Genomic DNA, 22,926 nt, shown 5'->3' with positions numbered 1-22,926 from the left:
CGTACGCAATTTTCGGTGCATTTTCGTCGATTGAACAACCAAATTAATTAATTATGCTTAAGTTTAGAGTTCAATCCGTCAATTAATTGCACGACAAATGTTCTTTGGCTTGCTTACATGGACTTGTATCAAAAATAAGTCAAGAATGTCACTGGATTCTGAGCGATGAATTTAACACGCTAAAGTTCAAGATTACCCACGGGTGGATTTTCTGAAGCGTTTCGCCGATCTTGCTGAAAGTCATATGATCAGCTTAGGAAAATCAGCAGAATGTGATGTTTTCGATCTTTTAGTTTTAAGGAATTTTATTCTGTTTGCAATTTTTAATTTTATTGAAAAAAAGTTGAAATTGATAACTGAATGACGGAAAACGCAGCTAAAATGAATTACTCGCTATAACGCCATACTGCAAAGCGTTCCAACTTCTATAGTCTTTTCACTTCCGTTAGACGCCATGGAGTTACTTCAAGCTTACAAATGATAAAGGGAAAGTGAAAGCGATTCAAATTTCAATTCAATGTCGAATCGTCATTTTGGAAGGGGAAGTAACGCTAGGGAAATTCAAATCGGTTTCCGGCAGTCACATTCTTGGCGCGAGATTGAGCAGTATCGTATTTCCCTACAGATAATTCACCCGGGTGTATTTGGGAAAACGCCTACAGGAAATCCACCTACAGGGAATACACCCACTTTTGGTCAACATAGACCCCTTCAGCCCCACTTACGTACATCATTACATGCGATACATTTCTCGATCACACTACCCATGTGATGTTAGGCGCTATCTAATTTTGTCAGTCTGGCAAATTTGTTAACAATAACAGCGCTATGGTTCGTGTGATTCTTGAATCTGCGTGATAATTTTTGTCATAATGCAGCCAAAGCTCTAGCAGTTCTGCTTGATTTTGTCTTTCACTTTCCGTTTCACTTTCAGGAAGAACGGTACATGACTGTTAAACTAAAGCTGAACAGTAGCGATTAAACAAGAGGACACAATGCAGCTCTGATCCATCTTTGCTACCCAGGATACTGACCCCTGATGTTTTAGTCTTCCGCCCATTGTTTCCAAGTTTCCCAGTCCCAGTCACTTGCATGCCGCCACAGTGGAACCCCCCTTTTAAGACCGCCCAATTTAAGACTTCCTCCCTTTTAAGACCTTATTTTCTCAGACTTTCAGTTCATAACCTCCGTAATATTACCCCCATTTTAAGACTCCCTCCTTTTTAAGACCTGATTTTCTCAGATTTTTAAAGGTCTCAAAAGGGGGGTTCCACTGTAGTATAAAACATCCAAGCTGTTTAGCGAGGTATCCGTCTAACTTGAGCAAGCCAGCTGTACAGTGCATTAAATTGAAAGAATCTTTCATCGTGGCTTGCTTTCGAGAGATTCAAGGTTTGCAGTCAAACTGATCTCTGTCACAACCGCTCGGGCTTTTTCATTTCACAGGGGGACTGGGAGACTCTGGTAGGTTGGATGGGTAACAGTAACACACAGGGGACAGTATCCAGGGTAGACCAAGATGGTACCGAACTGAATAGACAATTCCTGAAAATAACTCTGTTGTGTTTGTATGGGTTGTGAAAAAGTGACCTTTTCTTGAAAAATCTCATACAAATATTGAAGGAGCCAATCAGTGGTGAGGGGTCTGTCCGAAAAACGTGGAAAAAACGCACTTGTTTCCTTCACACCCCTCGCTTGTGATTGGCCCCTTCAATGTTTGTACGAGATTTTGCAAGAAAAGGTCACTTTTCCACAACCCATAAAAACCCGACTGAGTTATTTCCGAAAACTGTCTATTGTGATCTCTCTTTCAAAATGTAATTACTTTTATCGTTACGGTCCAGCTTTTAACTTTTAAGCATAATTATGTACTTGCCTGTATGTATGAAACTCAAGGAAGAGCTGTGAAAAATGAGATGTTTCAATTTGAGTTTGACTTTGAGCTTTGTTGAAACTGAAATAATATTCAAGCCCCTGTGATATGAAACTTGTGATATTACTTTTTCAGGCTTTGTACAAGAGAGCAGCATGCACAGAAGAATTTTTCGACCTCATCAACACAGCGCATGTTGAAAATGGACACATTGGCCTCTCACAGACCTATGCTGCTGTAAGAATTTCTGTGTGTGTGTGTGTGTGTGTGTGAGTGACAGTGAGTGAGTGAATGAGAGAAAGAATCTGATGTACAGTAGTTATTGTATACATGTGTGTGTGTGCAAGACTAAAGAGTAATACTGAGAGTGAGAGCATCTGTGTGTGTGTGTGTGTGAGAAAGACTAAGAGTAATACTGAGAGTGAGAGCATCTGTGCGTGTTTGTGTGTGTGTTTGTGCATCTAAGACTAGAGAGTGGGAGTCTATGATTAGCAGAAGTGATACATCCTGACCAGCCCTGAAAGTCTAACAAATAGTTTACTCGCCTTTGGCGAGTGATTCTGAAAATGTTCTAGCCAGAGAGCAAACTTTACCAGCCAAACCAACAATTTGTTTCAGCAACTTTACTCGCATTTGGCGAGTAGATGAACATTTCTACTCGCCAGTTACATGTTTCTACTCGCCATACTCACCACTGTCAGGTCTGCTGATCTATGTCCAACTAATATAACCCGGTAACATGCATGCATACATTGTGTCTACATGATTCATCTTAAAATGCTGATATATAGTGATATGACTCTTTATGAGCTTTAGAATTTAGATATTTGAAACTAAGGGAGAAAAATAGCAGTATACATTATATGCATGTAAAGTTGCAGGCATTGACTTTTAAGAGGCTGACAAATCTGGAGGAAGACACTTTACTGTGCAGTTTATGGAGTATCACGAGTATGGCCACCGGGTTAAAAAATTTCTGTTTCATTTATCTAACAGATTCGCCGTGTCTACGCACTACTGCCACGCTGTATTGTGGCCAAGTTTGTGCAGCTCTGCCCGATTTGCCGTCGCACATCAAGGGCGTCGTATACTCCAAGGTCACAGGAACCACCTTCAAAAGTGCCCTTGAACAGACTGGTCGATGGGGGAAGCATTAATGTGAGTTGATTGACTTTGTAAGTTTATTAATATAGTATTAGCACTACGTATAATCATAATGACATAGAATGGCTGTCAGCAGCAGGCGATTGGGGGTCCTGGTAGCTCAGCTGGTAGAGCACTGGAGTTGAAAGCCGCGGCTCATGGGTTCGAATCCGGGCCATGATGGCCACGGGTCAACTTTATGTGCAGACTCAGAGACGGTATCCATGTCTCGCCCCTGTGCCACCACTTTGGCTCGTAAAAGACCTCGGCCATTCTGCCATAAGTGCTGTTGGCTGATTACATCTAAACTTGCATACAACTGGGTAGCGCGACTCTGTTGCTGCTAGCTTTCTACTGGGAGGAAGCAACCCCCAAATTTGCCAGCAATGGAACAAGAAAGAAGTGAACATTAAAAACAAAAACAAGAAAGAATGAATGAAGGAGGCAAGAAGGGGGGGGGGGGGGTCAAGGTGACAGGTTATGGGGTGCGTTTGTAAAAACATTTGTGGAGTGTATGTGTGTATGTTTGCACGCAAAGAACCTGAAGTGGACATTTAAATTGAAAGCATGTAGTAACTAAGTAAGCCTGAAGCATGAATTGAGGTACTCATCTTGTAGTAGCAGGCATTGTGGCAGGCAGTTGCTGAAAAAAATGGAGGTCTGAACCAGAGAAGAGTAAGGATTCTCCCATGGTATTGATGACTCCAAAAAATGTAAAAACAAATGTGACCCTCCACCACAAAATGAGTCGCATGTCACCTCGCGCGGTTCTGCGCTAGGCTTAATATAAGTCCGGGGAGTGTCTGGTAACAGTGTGAGGGTCACCTTAGTCACAGGCTTATAACTCAAACAGTTTTCGCTCTTTTCTAAAACGGTTTTCACCACTGGATAGAGCATAAAAAACTCTGTAGGAAAATGTAAAAATATGAAAATCATGCAAAGGTGACATGCGACTAATTCCGTGGTGGAGGGTCACAAATAGACTGCAGACATTCCAAAATTCAGAATAAAAAAAAAAATGTTGTTGGAACATTTAATTAATTAATTATTGTCAAAACAACAAATGTGTTAGACTTGGTTTCCATACCATACATACAGGTATACACTTGTAACCACATGATAGTAGCTTCACACTGTTGTCAGATATTAAAATATTGACAGTTGGGTGTTTTTTTCATGCCTTTACAGCGATCAGAGTTGAATCAGACCATCACCGTGGTGACCACATCTGGCCAATTGGAAACATTTGAAGGAACAGAAATCATCACGGATGGAACTTTGCCTGCTTCAGCAGTATGTACAGTTTCTTGATTCGTTACGCTCATAAGAAAAATACCTATCTCAATGTTAGGCATTTCTGTAGTGAAACAACAGGGGAAGCTACTGGAAGGGTATCTATCATGTGTTATAGAGAGTACAAACTCACAGACCATCGGAAACCATTGCCACGGTAACGTAAGCAAAACTGCCGATCTCGTTTCTTGAGTTAGGCACTACTTCTTTTTAATACAGGAAGACTTGTTTTGTGAATGTGACGGTATGCAAAAGCTCTTTGTGAAGGTACGCAGTTTTGCTGATTGAAAATGTTGCTGTCAGCTCTTTATCTCACGTTTATCCAGCTGTCACCGCTCGAGATAAACAGTTTGCAACTTTTAACTAAAATGAGATAGGCAGATTGTTCAGAAACCAAAGAAAAGTTTTTGTGTTTTTCTAAAAACATCAAAAAATGACACAGGCAATTATCTTATGAGCGTGACATTATGGTAGTGTGAAAAAGCTTTCGTCTCCATGGCAGGTTTAGAACTTGGTAAGGCCAAAAAAATAAATAGGTGTGGTTACGGTAACATAGCCAAAAAAAATAAGGTAGGAAGGTAGGCAATCACTTTTTTTTTTAAACACTTTTTTCTCTAATGTGTACAAATTAAACCTACTTGACAGGGAAATAAGTGTGTGACTCGGGCGCTTTCGCTTTCATTGCGTTTTCTGCACTCGTTTTCTTGGTTTTTTGTTGTTGTTTTGTTGACAATTGTAATAAAAAGTTATAGGGTCGGCCCCTAAAAATAGGGTAGGTCGGGTTACCGTAACCGCACCTATTTTTTTTTTAGGTGTGTGTGTGTGCGTGCATGCGTGTCCGTGTGTCCAGTTGTGGAATTGTCATAAGTTTTAACGTAACTACAGTGAAACCTGCTTTTTAAAACACCCCCCTGTAATTTAAAACACCCCCCTGTAATTTAAAACACCCCCAGTAATTTAAAACACCCCCCTGTAATTTAAACCCCCCCTGTAATTTAAACCCCCCCCTGTAATTTAAAACACCCCCCTGTAATTTAAAACACCCCCCTGTAATTTAACCCCCCCCCCCCCTGTAATTTAAACACCCCCCTGTAATTTAAAACACCCCCCTGTAATTTAAAACACCCCCCTGTAATTTAACCCCCCCCCCTGTAATTTAAACACCCTCCTGTAATTTAAAACACCCCCCTGTAATTTAAAACACCCTCCTGTAATTTAAAACACCCCCCTGTAATTTAAAACACCCCCCTGTAATTTAAAACACCCCCCTGTAATTTAAAACACCCCCCTGTAATTTAAAACACCCCCCTGTAATTTAAAACACCCTCCTGTAATTTAAAACACCCCCCTGTAATTTAAAACACCCTCCTGTAATTTAAAACACCCCCCTGTAATTTAAAACACCCCCCTGTAATTTAAACACCCCCCTGTAATTTAAAACACCCCCCTGTAATTTAAAACACCCCCCTGTAATTTAAAACACACCCCTGTAATTTAAACACCCCCCTGTAATTTAAACACCCCCCTGTAATTTAAAACACCCCCTGTAATTTAAACACCCCCCTGTAATTTAAACACCCCCCTGTAATTTAAAACACCCCCCTGTAATTTAAAACACCCCCCTGTAATTTAAAACACCCCCCTGTAATTTAAAACACCCCCCTGTAATTTAAGACTCCTTCCTTTTTAAGACCCAGTTTTCTCAGATTTTATGTTCCTAATCTCTGTCAATTTACCCCCACGTTATGACTTCCTCCTTCTTAAGACCTAATTTTGAAATTGTGTTCACTGAAACAGCTGCTTACCCATCTGACTGTTGAACAATTGAAGTGTAGAGTCTTGTCTCTGACAACACACATGCACAGACAGACAGACACACACACAGACACAGACAGACAGACAGACACAGACAGACACACACACACACACACACACACACACACACACACACACACACACACACACACACACACACACACACACACAGACACAGACAGACACACACACACACACACACAGACACACAGACAGACACAGACACACAGACAGACACACACACAGACACACACACACAGACACAGACACACAGACACACAGACACAGACACAGACACAGACACACACACACAGACACAGACAGACAGATAGACAGACACACACACACACAGACACACACACACACACAGAGACTCAAATACAGACAGACAGACACACACAGACAGACAGACATGCACACACACAGACACAGACACAGACACACAGACAGACAGACAGACAGACAGACAGACACACACACAGACACACACACACAGACACAGACACACAGACACACAGACACAGACACAGACACACACACACACACACAGACACAGACACACAGACAGACACACACACACACACACACACACAGACAGACAGACACACACACAGACACAGACAGACAGACAGACACAGACAGACAGACACACACACACACACACACACAGACACACACACACACACACACACACACACACACACACACATCACGATACGATGATGCAGTGGCAATTGAATCTTAGGACAAAAAAATTTCCAGGCCGCCAAAGCCTGCTTTTTGCCTTCGACAATGTTCTATCAGAATTTGGTTGAGGGGGACAAATGTCTCCCAGGCCGAACCCTGTTGAATCATTGCCCGTCATTAATTTTTCAGATCAGCAGTATCATCGGTCAGGAAGGGCTGTCGAACTCTGACGTGATCCACGAGATAACGCTGAACCAGACGGAAGATGGCCAGACCGTGGCTGTGGTTTCAGAAACGAGCGCTCAGACTCGGGAAGAGGAGGAGTCACCACATCAGGTTCTTGTCTGATTCACTTGCTTATCTGTGTTTTGACATCCAGCACTCAGGCATGGGAATTGTCTGCGAAATCGCGGATTTCCGCGAAAATGAAATTACGTTTCAGCGAAAATAAAAAATTGTCTGCGGCAAAAAAAAGGTAAATTAAATTATATGTATATTATCGTCTCTCTATCCATTATTTGCTTACACGAGAACTATCAAAATATTGGTCTAAAATTCGTGTTCCTGGTCCCCCCAACAGGTCTCTGCCCCTGTACCCCGCCGGGGCCTCGGCGGCCCCTGAACCTCTGCCTATGTTCAGAGTATTTTCTATTTTCGAATTCCCATGACTGAGCACTAGAAGACATCTAGTGTTCAGGGCCATTTCAAAGCCCTTTATAGACGTTTTTGGAAAAATACTAGAGGACCTTCCCTTTTAAGGATTTTCGGCGGTTTGGAGGAGTACGTTTACCTCAAAACGGCAGACAGATTTCACAACATCCAGAACACTCTCCACGCCTCCGACGGGCTGTATCCGGCGATCCGGCACGCACATCCAACTCCGATGTGTATGCCATGTAGCGTGCGCACAATGTGATGCCCTTTTTTTTTAATACACACGTGCTTGGCAAACACTTCCAGTGATCAGCAAGCCATCCGTGGCGATTCGTGGCTCCGTTGATTATATTTTTCGAAAGAAAATGGTATGTCTAGCGCACGCCGCATAGCATACACATCGGAGTTGGTTTATCGTGCCGATCGCGGGATACAGCCCGTTGGAGGCGTGGAGAGTGTGCCACATGTTGTGAAATCTGTCTGCAGTTTTGAGGGGAAACTTCTCCTCCAGACTGCCTAAAATCCTGACAAAGTTATTTCCGGAATACGTCTATTACCTTATCCTACAGTTGTGTGCTGCCTATAAGATGTATGTTAGCAATTATCTTAGTCTGAGAAGTGTTTTTCTTCAGGTTCCATGCACAGGGAAAAAACCCTCAGTTCCTTCTTTTTTTTTTAATGGTCTGTGTTTAGGAAATAAAGACAAAACAACCTGTTTCTTTGACAAACTGAGAATGCTCTTCCAGTAATATGTGTGTGTGTTTGTGTGTAGATTACAAGTTTCAGAAATCTAGCAGTTTACTAAGCGTTTTGATGATAATGTTATACAGGCTTGTTTAGGAATCATGTACGCTGAGTTAGGAAATTGTGATCATCGTGCTTTCAAGATGACATGTATATTGATAATGATGGTGGTATCATTCTCCCAACAGGCCATGGACAGCCAAACGGCCATTGTGGGCACGAAGGATGAGAGCTCTGGCACTAACACCCCAATGACGCCAGTGGTCATCTTCAACTGCCACATCTGCAATAAGCAGTTTGAAAAGAAACTGACCTACCAACGCCACTTGCGGACTCACAGTGAACATAACCCCACCATGGTATGAACACACATATACTTACAGCAGGCTGAAGAACAGAGCTGCCAGCATAGCATGCTACGTTTTAATAGCTATTCCTAGGCTGCTATGCCAAGTAAAAGATTGCTACGCTTAAAGAAATGATGACAAGCATGCAACAGTTCCTTCTTTTTGGGGGAGTTCAGTACTGAGGTGCACCAAGTGAAGGTGGGCGCCACCCGAACGGGTTAGAACAAACCGCGGGGTCTGATTGGTTGAAATCCCAACAAATACAATATCGCGACTGACTCCAGCCCGGTTGGTAACTTTCGTGTGCACCTCGGCCCTGGTACCCCCAAATTACTTCTTCTTCTGCGTTCGTGGGCTCAAACTCCCACGTACACTCGTGTTTTTTGCACGAGTGGAATTTTACGTGTATGACCGTTTTTTATCCCGCCATTTAGTGCGCACTTGGTCTTGTGCTTGCGTATACACACGGGGGTGTTCGGACACCGAGGAGAGTCTGCACACAAAGTTGACTCTGAGAAATAAATCTCTCGCCGAACGTGGGGACGAACTCACGCTGACAGCGACCAACTGGATACAAATCCAGCGCGCTACCGACTGAGCTACATCCCCGCCCTGTACCCCCAAATTTAAGACTTCCCTCCTTTTAAGATTTTACTTTTTGAGATTTTCTGTTCATGTTCCCTTTAGATTTACCTCCATTTCAAGACTCCCTCTGTTTTAAGACCTGATTTGCTCAGATGTTTGGAGGTCTTGATAGGGGGGGTCCACTGTAAGAATAAACCCAATGCTGCGATGGTGGGTGTTCTTTATACTCAGGCTTGGGAATGATACGCCTTTCGTCATAAATACGACGAAGTCCTTTTCTAATTGTGTAAGAAAAGAGCCTCCGTGTGCCCTTAAAAATGCTTAAAACGCAACATTTTCCAGTCAGTACACCCAAATCACTTTTATTCATTCCCAGGCCTGTGTATGCAAAGGCAACTTATTTTGGATTGAGTGACAGTCCTACCACTAGTTTTCAAAAATCGGTTGTGTTTAGTATTATTTACATCTCCCACATTTTTTCACTGATTTTCCTCGTAACTATTGTTTTTATTGTCATTCTTCTTCTTCTTCGTTCGTGGGCTGAAACTCCCACGTACACTCGTGTTTTTTGCACGAGTGTGATTTTACGTCTATGACCGTTTTTACCCTGCCATTTAGGCAGTCATACACCACTTTCAGGGGAGTTTTTATTGTCATTTTTTCTATCACAGCCTGTGGTGCTGAGTACACCACCCCCAGCCAAACGGATCAAAGTGGAACGCAAGCAAAGAAACTCGACCAACCAGCGCCGCGCAATCATTCTGGACGTGGACATGAGTGTGGACTGTGTTCAGGGCGTGATGCTGGCAGCGACGCGATCGGACGTTGACATCCTAGCTATCACGTGCGTCAGCGGCAGCGTCAACATTGAACACACCTGCAACAACGCCCTGCGGGTCCTCAAAGCCTGTAACAGGGAGGACGTGAGTTGCTGCGGAAGTTGGTGGGATAGATAGTTAAACTTTGAAAGAGAGTTCGACTTAGATGATTTTGTAGGCTTAGAAAATGTTAACTTTGAAAACCACTTACATGATTTTGTAGGCTTAATAAATGTAAACTTTGCAAGAGAATTTGAAAACCACTTAGAATAGATGATTTTGTAGGCTGAGAAAATGTAACTTTGAAACTAGATGATTTTGTAGGCTTAGAAAATGTAAACTTTGAAAGAGAAATCCACCTACATGATTTTGTAGGCTTACAAAATAAAACTGTGTCATATGTATATGAATAATTTAGTTTCTTTGTTAGTCCTGTGTTGACAACTCTTCGACAAGCGCTTAGAACTGTACCCACGGAATACGCGCTATATAAGCTTCATATTGATTGATTGATTGAATGACAGAAATCTTAAATTGTTAAATCGGGGTGTCTTATAAGGGAAGTTCCTGTAGTAATGTCCCATGTCATATTTGTAGAAATCATAGATCTTATCCAAGTCTGCATTGCACAGATTCCTGTGTTTCGTGGCGCGGAGAAACCCTTGGTGGGCGAGGCCGCACAGACAGACTCAAACCTGCCCGGCGCAGCATGGGAATCGCCAGCCGACGCCAGACAGATAGAGGCAGAGCATGCTGTGTCCGCGCTTATCCGCTTTGTCAACGAATACCCAGGTGCTGGTCCATTGCAGTTGCAAATACAGCCTTCCTGGCCTGAGAATTTCTCATTTTGTTTCACGATGACTTAAAGAGAATTTCTCATTTTGTTTCATGATGACTTACAGAGAATTTCTCATTTTGTTTTGCGATGACAAAGAGAGAATTTCTCATTTTCTTTCATGATGTCTTAGTTTGTGGCGAGCAAGCGTGAATCAGCACTGCGCAAGGTTTCTGTGAAAAGGCATTATGTAAACAAGTGTCTTTGCTTAACTGATGTTCAAGTGGGAATGAGCATTGCGCAAGGTTTCAGTGAAAAGGCATTATGTAAACAAGTGTCTTTGCTTAACTGATGTTCAAGTGGGAAGTTATTGCATAAATTGGTGTCATACTTTACTGGCGTTCAAGTGTAAAAGGATTACGTAAACGAGTGTCATACGTTTTAAGACCTTGATCGTTTGGACCTTCTGTTCTTCACGCTTTGTGAAATTACCCCGAGGTTAAGACCTGATATTTTCAGATTTTTGTAGGTGTTAAAAGTGGAGTTCCACTATATTTGAGCTGGATGATGTGGTTGGTTGCAGGACAGATAACACTGGTGTGCCTGGGTCCACTGACCAACCTGGCCCTGGCCCTGAGGCTTGACCCCCAGGTGGCGCGCAAGCTGAAGGAGATCTGTATCCTGGGCGGCAACACTGAGGGTGGGTGTCTTGTTATGTTCCTCACAGCCTCTGTGCAATTTTGCTGAATATATAGCTGGCTGTTTGTGGCATTGTGAATAGTAGGAGTATTTGAACCCCCCTCACGGTCTCACAAATAATACTCGGTCAGTGACCCCGGGGAAGAAGGTCAGTGTCTGTAAACTGGGGCAGGTTGTGTTTCCTCTCGGACATGAGAGGACCGTCTCATAGATCACAGATAAAACTCTGTCATTGACCCCGGGGAAGAAGGTCAGTGTCTGTTGGACCGTCTCATAGATCACAGATAAAACTCTGTCATTGACCCCGGGGAAGAAGGTCAGTGTCTGTTAACTGGGGCAAGCAGCTGGTCTCAAGGCCAACCAGCTATCACAATGCACCTGCCTTTGATCTCCAGAGCAAAAATATTTCCACTCTGTATTCTTCGTTTGATTTGCGGCTTATAGACCGGAAGCGCCTAATGTGATGGTTTTTCTCAATTTTACCTCAAAAGTGGGGGTTGCGCCCTATATGACAAAGCGCCTTATAGTCCCGAAAATACGGTAGCTGGCTGTATGTGGCGTGTTTCATTGAGAACAGTGGGAGTATTCAAACCCCCCTTTTAACGCCCACTCCCCCTCCAATGATCTATGCAATGTTGCGGATTATTTAGGTGGCTGCATGTGGCATGTTTCTCTGTGAACAGTGGGAGTATTCAAACCCGCCTTTTATCCAACCCTACCTCCTTGGGTTAGTTGCTACACCCGGCATAAATAACTGATGTTGGAATTGAGATGATTGTGGTTATTGGCAAGTTCATGGGGACAGTGGAACCCCCTTTAAAGGAGCCTTAATTTAAGACTTTCCCCTTTCAAGGTCTTGCTTTTTCAGATTTTCTCTTCATAAGCTGTGTAAATTGACTTCCTTTTTTGAATACCTGCTTTCCACAGCTTTTTGTATGTCTGAAAAAGAGGGGGAGGGGTTCGACTGTACCTTGCTCATGGTAGGTTTGATTGTTTTCAGGTCGAGGCAACGCCACGCCCTGTGCTGAGCTCAACTTCTACCATGACCCAGAGGCGGCGTTCATTGTGTTGAAAGAGATGTCCAACATCACACTGCTGCCTCATGAAATGTGTCAGCGACAGCCTGTCTCTGGGGTCAGTTCACTTCACAACTGTGTGTGTGTGTGTGTGTGTGTGTGGGTGTGGGTGGGTTGGTGTGTGACTGTGTGTGTGTGTGTTATATGTGGTGAGTGTGTGCATGTGTGTTATATGTGGTGTGTGTATTTTTTGGTGTTATATGTGGTGTGTGTGTGTATTTGTGTGTTATATATGGTATGTCTGTGTGGGTGAGAGGGCTATGTTCATTGGATGGGGCGTGGAGGTGTGTAACTATGTGCATGTATGGAGTAGCATTTCTGTGATTTTTAACTGTCTGGGTGTGGTCCTCTGTCTTGTGTTTACCCAAGATTCCGGATGGCAAAGGAATCAAACAACTGTCGTAGATCTCTGTGGAATTTTGTGCACTCTTTTTCTCACTTTAACATTATACTGGTTGTGCAGTAGCAGAGGACATTTTTGAATGATGTTATACTTACAGGGGAACCCCCTTTTTAAGACACACACATTTAAGACTTCCTGGTTTTTGGCTCACGTAAGTGTAGCCTATGCGATGCTAACTTTTGTCTGTCTGTGCGTGCGTGCGTGTGTGATAGAAACTTTAACATTTGACTGAACACCGAACTACTAATTTTACCGGGTTATTATCCAAGCAACAGCTTCAAAGTATTGAAGCAATGATCAACATTTCGTCGGCACATATGTTGATAAAGTGTGTATCCAAAGAAAACCGGTGGTGGTGGGTTTTGGGGGGGTAAAAACAGGTGACTGGTTTGTGTTGTGTGTGGTATGTAGACCAGGTCAGGGGTCAAGGTTAGGTCAGATTGTGGTATAGATACAGTTCTCACCGAGCTACAGTTCGCCGATTCGGGGAAGACGATTTCACATTGTTCGGTTTTGTAGCGGCTCCAGAAAAATAGATAAAGAAGATACCAAAGGAGATTTCCTACAGGTTGATCTGCACAGCGTGTTTTCAGTGTCTGCGCGAGGAAGCGCTGTCGAAAGGGCAGTGTCGATCTCAGTGGCAGTCGTGTCCCCGTAAGTAGGCTACAGACAGACAGATCTAGATCTAGCGTCTCCCACTCTTGCACCGTGTCTATGCTTACTGTGTGTGTGTATGTGCGACGGAGTGATTGAGTTCGTGTTACTGTTTGTCGATTTCTGACGGGAGCCTTGAAGGCTTCGCCTCTTGTTAACACCATGTTTTCTCAGACTTTCTGTGTACAACCTCTGTAAAAATGTACCCAATTTTAAGACTCCCTCCTTTTTAAGACCTGATGTTTCCAGATTTTTGGAGATCTAAAAAGGGGGTTCCACTGTATTTAAATCATTCGTTGATGAATATTCAACGACAATTATTAGTTGTTTCTCTCACTCTGTGCTCAACAGGTGACAAGTATGTTTTAGAACTAGCTGATGAATGTTGATTACAACTGCAATACACCCTACGTACGATGTGTCTGGAAACACCTCCATGTGGAGCCCGGGTTTTGCAGCCAGCGCAGCATAGATAAAGAGGGAAAATTTTCTCTGTCGCGCGTCAGCAAGCACTATGTCTCTAGACTGTATAGAAAACAGACAACTTGCTTTACAATAGATATTAGCGTTGCCCTTTTAGTGCGTGCCGAGTGCGTGCCGAGTAGTTAGCACTGTGGAGAACACAGGAAGACACACTGGATGTCAAAATCATCTAACTATTGACGACCAGATTTGTGAGAATACAGTGGAACCTTGTCTTTAAGACCAAAAACAAAGGAGAAAACCTGGTCTTAAAAGGGAGGGAGTCTTTAAATGGAGGTTCATTTCTGAGGTAATGAAGAGAAAGTCTGAAAAAACCTGGTCTGAAAAGGGGGAAGTCTTAAATTAAGTTCGTCTGTACCCATGAATTTCACCGGCACGGTTGGCCTATTGGTGAGGCGTCCGCCCCGTGATCGGGAGGTCGTGGGTTCGAACCCCGGCCGGGTCATACCTAAGACTTTAAAATTGGCAATCTAGTGGCTGCTCCGCCTGGCGTCTGGCATTATGGGGTTAGTGCTAGGACTGGTTGGTCCGGTGTCAGAATAATGTGACTGGGTGAGACATGAAGCCTGTGCTGCGACTTCTGTCTTGTGTGTGGCGCACATTATATGTCAAAGCAGCACCGCCCTGATATGGCCCTTCGTGGTCGGCTGGGCGTTAAGCAAACAAAGAAACAAACAAACCCATGAATTTGCCAATAACCACAATCATCTCAATTCCAACATCAGTTATTAATGAGAGGGAGTCTTACATTAGGGAGTCTTTAAAAGGGGAGTTTCTACTGTATTGTCACTTTAAAGAACTGATCATAAGCTTTTATTTGTGTATGTTTTTGGCTCACGTAATAGTCCAGGCATCTTAGCCACTTTAGTGAAGGGAACGTTGAAGTGACAATGACTAGGTTTAAAATGTCCCTTATCAGAAAGTTCAACCTCATTCGTTTGATGTTTATTAAGCACATTTTCATATAAAGTTGGCGCTTCATACGGAAAAATGGCTTTGAAATTGACCCAAATCCTTCTTTGGGCTCTGTAAATGTCGTTTGGGGGTATGGTTGTAAAATGGTATCTACTGGTCACCCCAATGTATAAACTGAAAACTATTTCTGCACCAGAACACGCAGAAAGGATTGTATCTGCCTGATGTCTGATGCTTTTCAAAATCCCCAACCACTAACACCTTCAAAACGGACTTTAACTGACACTGTTGTTTTTCCCTATATAATCCTTACTATTTTTCCGAGACGTCGTCGTGTTGTGTATTTAGCTTGCCACAACCTCATACATGGTCCTAAAAGTTAAAGTTGAAGAAAATACTAAAGATAAATGAAAAAGCTGACGCAGTGTCATTCGCACCGTGAATCCCCCCATGGGAACATACTAAAGTCTGGTTCCAAATAGGCTCAATTTCCTTCTATTTCTTTGTATTTCTGCCTCGTAGGGGTAGGGGTGTTCAAACCAAAGGCACCTTTAAACCAAAATTCAAATCACACATCTTACAATACTAAGACACTCAGCAGTAAAAGGGTGTCTGCTGGTAAAAAATTCCAAACAATCCTAAAAGTACTTCACTACTAAAAGTGCTTTTAAAAAGAGCCGTTATTTTTCCCTCTATATTCAGTATTGTGTTTTCTGCGAACATGTAGTCTATTTAGATGGTTGTCGTGTGCACTTGAGTTGCTAAAGCGTTTTCAGTTGGGCATATGTCGAAAAGCAAAGAATTAGCCCTTTGAAAACCATCAGAACTGTCACACAAAAATAACATTTACCTATCTCACCAACTGACCAAACATAGGGCTTTTCCTTATGTATTATGTATTGTCGTGTTTTTTGTAGCATACTTGTGAAAACAGCCACCACTGTTGTAAATGATACTTTAAAGAGCATTATTTCATTTTTACAGTTGAAGGACAACCTGGACTGCCGTATATTACAGCTGTTTTACAATCAGCCAAAATTTTCTTAACAAACGTATGTTAAGAACAACTCCCATAGTAAAATTGAAGGAAAACAAATTGAAAATCCCCCTGCCATAGAGGAGCTAAAGAATCAACAATAAACGACTGCATGGATAGCTTGATGCACGAATGCATTGCGGACATGTTTGTCTCCAACCAAGAGAAAGTTCCAAAAAATCCCTTTTGTGCTTCTTATTATACAGTGACGTCAAAGACAGCCTTTTCTGCTGTTCATACATTCAGGGGTTATAGTTACACTAAACGACGTAGTTGTAGCCATACTGCCATCCAGATTTATTTTTTCCTTGCGAGCAGTCACAGGGTGTTTGTGCTGTCTGCCAACCGTTAGATGACCCCGCCCAAGTCTGTTAAGGGACCGTTTGACCGTTATAGAACGCGTCTTTTTGATTTTTTGGCACAGTTGGAAACGGTTGATTTTTATCCCTACCATTGTTTCCAAACATTATATAGGAATGTTTTGTGAACAACGGATAATAGCCGCTACTCGCATGTGTAGCAAAAGTGAGCGTACATACTCACCCTGGTCGTCCAGCCGTTGTCCGTTGCCCGTCTTTATCTGTCTGTACTGAACATTACCTTTGGATATTTCTCCAACGCTATGAAGTGAAGAAACACCAAATGTTGCAAAATGTTGTATGACCCCAAGAGCTCAAAAAAGATACTTGAGAACCTTGACCTTACCTTAAGGTCAAGGTCACAGGGAGAATGAATGTGATCTAAAAACTGCAAAATTTCACATTGTGCCAGTTTTCTGGAAAACAAATTAAAAACAGCGGGCTTAGTTTTGTATGGTATACAAGAAAAAGAAAGCCTTATCTTCTGATACCATTTTGGTTGACCTCGCTTCAATGTCAAGGTCAGAGGAGCCCTTCAAAGTTGAATTGTAGACATATTTTGATGTGAACTTGCCCCTTTAACTTTACTATGGACGATATCTCTTACAAACTTAAACACTGAGTGGGGCGTTTGTTAGAATTTCATAGTGAGCCACATCTGGTCACATATCGTTAGGGTCAAGGTCACATTGACCCCTATGAAAAATGTGACCAAGCCGGGTAAAGAAATCCATGTGTCTTGGTAAAAAATCTTAACAAAGCAAAGCCCATGCGACTCTCATGCTTGACCTTTGTCTTAAAGTGACCTTGACCTTCAGGTGACCTTGAAGGTGAAGGTCTAACAACTGAAGCTGGCAAGGACATTGTACACTATTAGAACTGTTTTACAGATTTTTCCTACCAAATTACACATGACCTTTGGCCAAGGTCAAGATCATCAAAGGTCACACATCACAAGGCTATCAATTCAAGACATAGGAAGCATAAACATACTTATTGGCACTTTCTACAAAGAGACATTGTCACTTTTAGTGATTCAATTGCCCGTTTCAGTCACATTTCATAAGGGGCAAAGTGACCTTGACCTTGATGATATGTGACTAAATGTGGCTCAATATCAGTATATAACATGTGCCCCACACAATTATGAAGTTTGAAAGATTTTTTTCATAGTTCAGGGTCAAGGTCACTTCAAAACATGTATACAATTCAACTTTGAAGGACTCCTGTGACCTTGACATTGAAGCGAGGTCAACCAAAATGGTATCAGAAGATAAGGCTTTCTTTTTCTTGTATACCATACAAAACTAAGCCCGCTGTTTTTAATTTGTTTTCCAGAAAACTGGCACAATGTGAAATTTTGCAGTTTTTAGACCACATTCATTCTCCCTGTGACCTTGACCTTAAGGTAAGGTCAAGGTTCTCAAGTATCTTTTTTGAGCTCTTGGGGTCATACAACATTTTGCAACATTTGGTGTTTCTTCACTTCATAGCGTTGGAGAAATATCCAAAGGTAATGTTCAGTACAGACAGATAAAGACGGGCAACGGACAACGGCTGGACGACCAGGGTGAGTATGTACGCTCACTTTTGCTACACATGCGAGTAGCGGCTATTATCCGTTGTTCACAAAACATTCCTATATAATGTTTGGAAACAATGGTAGGGATAAAAATCAACCGTTTCCAACTGTGCCAAAAAATCAAAAAGACGCGTTCTATAACGGTCAAACGGTCCCTTAACAGACTTGGGCGGGGTCATCTAACGGTTGGCAGACAGCACAAACACCCTGTGACTGCTCGCAAGGAAAAAATAAATCTGGATGGCAGTATGGCTACAACTACGTCGTTTAGTGTAACCATAACCCCTGAATGTATGAACAGCAGAAAAGGCTGTCTTTGACGTCACTGTATAATAAGAAGCACAAAAGGGATTTTTTGGAACTTTCTCTTGGTTGGAGACAAACATGTCCGCAATGCATTCGTGCATCAAGCTATCCATGCAGTCGTTTATTGTTGATTCTTTAGCTCCTCTATGGCAGGGGGATTTTCAATTTGTTTTCCTTCAATTTCACTATGGGAGTTGTTCTTAACATACGTTTGTTAAGAAAATTTTGGCTGATTGTAAAACAGCTGTAATATACGGCAGTCCAGGTTGTCCTTCAACTGTAAAAATGAAATAATGCTCTTTAAAGTATCATTTACAACAGTGGTGGCTGTTTTCACAAGTATGCTACAAAAAACACGACAATACATAATACATAAGGAAAAGCCCTATGTTTGGTCAGTTGGTGAGATAGGTAAATGTTATTTTTGTGTGACAGTTCTGATGGTTTTCAAAGGGCTAATTCTTTGCTTTTCGACATATGCCCAACTGAAAACGCTTTAGCAACTCAAGTGCACACGACAACCATCTAAATAGACTACATGTTCGCAGAAAACACAATACTGAATATAGAGGGAAAAATAACGGCTCTTTTTAAAAGCACTTTTAGTAGTGAAGTACTTTTAGGATTGTTTGGAATTTTTTACCAGCAGACACCCTTTTACTGCTGAGTGTCTTAGTATTGTAAGATGGGTGATTTGAATTTTGGTTTAAAGGTGCCTTTGGTTTGAACACCCCTACCCCTACGAGGCAGAAATACAAAGAAATAGAAGGAAATTGAGCCTATTTGGAACCAGACTTTAGTATGTTCCCATGGGGGGATTCACGGTGCGAATGACACTGCGTCAGCTTTTTCATTTATCTTTAGTATTTTCTTCAACTTTAACTTTTAGGACCATGTATGAGGTTGTGGCAAGCTAAATACACAACACGACGACGTCTCGGAAAAATAGTAAGGATTATATAGGGAAAAACAACAGTGTCAGTTAAAGTCCGTTTTGAAGGTGTTAGTGGTTGGGGATTTTGAAAAGCATCAGACATCAGGCAGATACAATCCTTTCTGCGTGTTCTGGTGCAGAAAGAGTTTTCAGTTTATACATTGGGGTGACCAGTAGATACCATTTTACAACCATACCCCCAAACGACATTTACAGAGCCCAAAGAAGGATTTGGGTCAATTTCAAAGCCATTTTTCCGTATGAAGCGCCAACTTTATATGAAAATGTGCTTAATAAACATCAAACGAATGAGGTTGAACTTTCTGATAAGGGACATTTTAAACCTAGTCATTGTCACTTCAACGTTGTTCTCTAATATGCCTGGACTATAAGTGTAGCCTATGCGATGATAAACTTTGTCTGTCTGTGCGTGCGTGTGTGTGTGTGTGTGTGTGTGTGTGATAGAAACTTTAACATTTCCGAGTCTATGGATTACGTCAGTCTCGGTCAAAAGTGTTCGACGTGTGTGATAGAAACTATTTGAAGACGTCACATTATGACGTAAGAGGGTTAGACGTCACGCAAAGGAATTACTGAAAGTCTCGGTCATTGTTATTGTGAGCGGGCCGAGACTACTTGGCAGATCCAGGGTCTCGCTTTCTTGCACAGTTTCACCTATGCTTACTGTGTGTGTGTGTGTGTGTGTGTGTGTGTGTGTGTGTGTGTGTGTGTGTGTGTGTGTGTGTGTGTGTGTGTGTATGTGTGACGGGGTGATTGAGTTTGTGTTACTGTTTGTCGATTTCTTACGTGAGCCTTGAAGGCTTCGCCTCTTGTTTTTCTTTCTTTTCCCACAGGAGTTCTTCTTCAGCTATGTTCACGCGGGAACAGTCAAGTCTGAATTTCTACGCAACTCTGGCGATGAAGGCTGGCTGCAGCAGAGTCACAAGAATAGCTACGTTGCTCGATGCGCCTACGCAGTCGCTGTTGCCATCGACACCAGCGTTGCCCTGGACACGGAAACTGCCTACGCAACAGTGGAGCTGAGCGGCAGGATGGCGCATGGAATGATGATCGTGGACTGGTCAAAGTCGCTGGACCGTGAACCGAACCTGTTCATTGTGAAATCCCTGGACTTGGGAAAGGTGCAAAGTTTTCTGCTGGGGATGGTGCAGGACGAATTGATTGCTGAATTAGTGTACACGCCGTGTTAGACTGAATAAACTTGCCCAGTGAGTGACGGTTGGATTTGTTTTTAGTGAACAAATGTTGGAAATTCGTGCGCAAAAGTTGTTTCAAGTTCTTCTCTCCATCGCATTCTTTCCCTCCTCCTCCTCCTTTGTAACTCACATGCGAAGCAAAAGTGAGTCTATGTACTCACCCGAGTCGTCCGTCCGTCCGTCCCCCCCGTCCGTCCGTCCGTAAAACTTTAACGTTGGATATTTCTTGGACACTATTCAGTCTATCAGTACCAAATTTGGCAAGATGGTGTATGATGACAAGGCCCCAAAAAACATACATAGCATCTTGACCTTGCTTCAAGGTCAAGGTCGCAGGGGCCATAAATGTTGTCTAAAAAACAGCTATTTTTCACATTTTTCACATTTTCTCTGAAGTTTTTGAGATTGAATACCTCACCTATATATGATATATAGGGCAAAGTAAGCCCCATCTTTTGATACCAGTTTGGTTTACCTTGCTTCAAGGTCAAGGTCACAGGAGCTCTTCAAAGTTGGATTGTATACATATTTTGAAGTGACCTTGACCCTGAACTATGGAAGATAACTGTTTCAAACTTAAAAATTATGTGGGGCACATGTTATGCTTTCATCATGAGACACATTTGGTCCCATATGATCAAGGTCAAGGTCACTTTGACCCTTATGAAATGTGACCAAAATAAGGTAGTGAACCACTAAAAGTGACCATATCTCATGGTAGAAAGAGCCAATAAGCACCATTGTACTTCCTATGTCTTGAATTAACAGCTTTGTGTTGCATGACCTTGGATGACCTGTCACATGTATTTTGGTAGGAAAAATGTGTAAAGCAGTTCTCAATGTGTGATGTCATTGCTAGGTTTAGCTGAAGGTCAAGGTCATGTAAAGGTCAAGGTCAAGCATGTGAGTCGTATGGGCTTTGCCCTTCTTGTTTTACAATTAGTCAAAACTTGAGGGGGAATCGAGACGAGGGTCGTGGTGTCCGTGTGTGTGTGTAGAGCGATTCAGACTAAACTACTGGACCGATCTTTATGAAATTTGACATGAGAGTTCCTGGGAATCGAAGGATATCCCCAGACTTTTTTTTTATTATTTGGATAAATGTCTTTGATGACGTCATATCCGGCTTTTTGTAAAAGTTGAGGCGGCACTGTCACACCCTCATTTTTCAATAAAATTGATTGAAATTTTGACAAAGCAATCTTCGAAGAAGGCCGGACTTTGGTATTGTATTTCAGCTTGGTGGCTTAAAATATAATTAATGAATTTGGTCATTAAAAATCGGAAACCTGTCATAAATTTTTTTTTTAAACCATCCAAAAACAATTTCATCTTATTCTTCGTCATTTTCAGATTCCAAAAACATATACATATGTTATATTTGGATTACAAAGAAGCTCTGAAAATTAAAAATATGAAAATTATGATTAAAATTAATTGTCCGAAATCGATTTAAAAACAATTTCATCTTATTCCTTGTTGGTCCCTGATTCCAAAAACATATAGATATGATATGTTTGGATTAAAAACAAACTCGGTACGCTAAAAAGAATAGAGATACAGAAAAGCGTGTTATCCTGCTCAGCGCGACCATTACTGCACTATTTTGGCTTGTCGATTTCACTGCCTTTGCCACGAGCGGTGGACTGACGAACTCCGGGTATGCGGTCTTGGTGAAAAAAAGCAGTGCGTTCAGTTTCATTCTGTGAGTTCGACAGCTTGACTAAATGTTGTTATTTTGCCTTACGCGACTTCTTTTAATTTTTTTTTTTAAACATCAGACCTTGTTAATCACTGCTTTGAGAAAATTGAACTTATTATTGTGTCTGACTATATATGTCACACCAGACATAATTATGTGTGTCTGCTCATTGAAGGAAAAATGAGTGGTGTAAAATATTCTATTGGATTATTTGAAGGCTTTTAGGTTATGCTTGTTTCAGAATTGGCTAGACTGAATGGCAGTAAAGTACAATTTAAATTGAAAGTTATGAACTGCTCTTTTTGTTGGAAGTGTGTGTGTGTGTGTGTTTGTGTGTGTGTGTGAGAATGTTAATGCCTATAAAGTAAAAATATGAAACAAGTTTTATTCTTTTCTAAAACAAACAAGCCATTGAGTAGCTTTTTCGGATGGTTTTTGTGATGCAATTTCCTTCGTTTTAGTCACATTCCTGAAGGTCAAAGGGTCAAGATCACAAGCTCTAATAATGAACTTTTATTGATCACCCCTTCCCACAAGTTCTCGGCGATGTACAGTGTTAAAGCACAAACACACACACACACACACTGTAATACAGCTAACAGGTAAATTACAGTACCATATAAATTATTCTTAAAAACATTCGTATAAAACCTAAATAATACAAACAGATATATTCGGCACACAAAGCTTCAAAACACTGACTTACAATCTATAAATATAAGCACATAGCAAAAAGTTTCAAAGCAATACATTAAAAATCCTATATGCACAAGCTGAGAAAATCGATTTGATTTGAAAACCTCTTGAATGTCCTAAATAATCTTGA

General features: G+C 41.8%; 1 protein-coding gene across 1 annotated transcript in view; it reads left to right on the top strand.

The window, feature by feature from the left end:
* The window catches only part of LOC138977271 (uncharacterized), a 43,275-nt gene extending 20,890 nt beyond the window's left edge, over positions 1–22,385 (top strand). Inside the window, exons 13-22 of the mRNA XM_070350176.1 lie at positions 2,009–2,110; positions 2,870–3,031; positions 4,205–4,309; positions 7,001–7,147; positions 8,398–8,568; positions 9,813–10,064; positions 10,592–10,751; positions 11,318–11,434; positions 12,434–12,567; positions 20,036–22,385. Coding sequence (XP_070206277.1) covers positions 2,009–2,110; positions 2,870–3,031; positions 4,205–4,309; positions 7,001–7,147; positions 8,398–8,568; positions 9,813–10,064; positions 10,592–10,751; positions 11,318–11,434; positions 12,434–12,567; positions 20,036–20,392 — 1,707 coding nt within the window. The 3' untranslated portion in view covers positions 20,393–22,385. The remainder of the gene's footprint in view (positions 1–2,008; positions 2,111–2,869; positions 3,032–4,204; positions 4,310–7,000; positions 7,148–8,397; positions 8,569–9,812; positions 10,065–10,591; positions 10,752–11,317; positions 11,435–12,433; positions 12,568–20,035) is intronic.
* The last annotated feature ends 541 nt before the right edge of the window (positions 22,386–22,926 follow it).

This window comes from Littorina saxatilis, linkage group LG9 (assembly GCF_037325665.1).
Source record: "Littorina saxatilis isolate snail1 linkage group LG9, US_GU_Lsax_2.0, whole genome shotgun sequence".
NCBI lineage: Eukaryota > Metazoa > Mollusca > Gastropoda > Littorinimorpha > Littorinidae > Littorina > Littorina saxatilis.
Note: the sequence above shows the minus strand (reverse complement) of the source record. Positions and strands in the feature narration are given on the sequence as shown.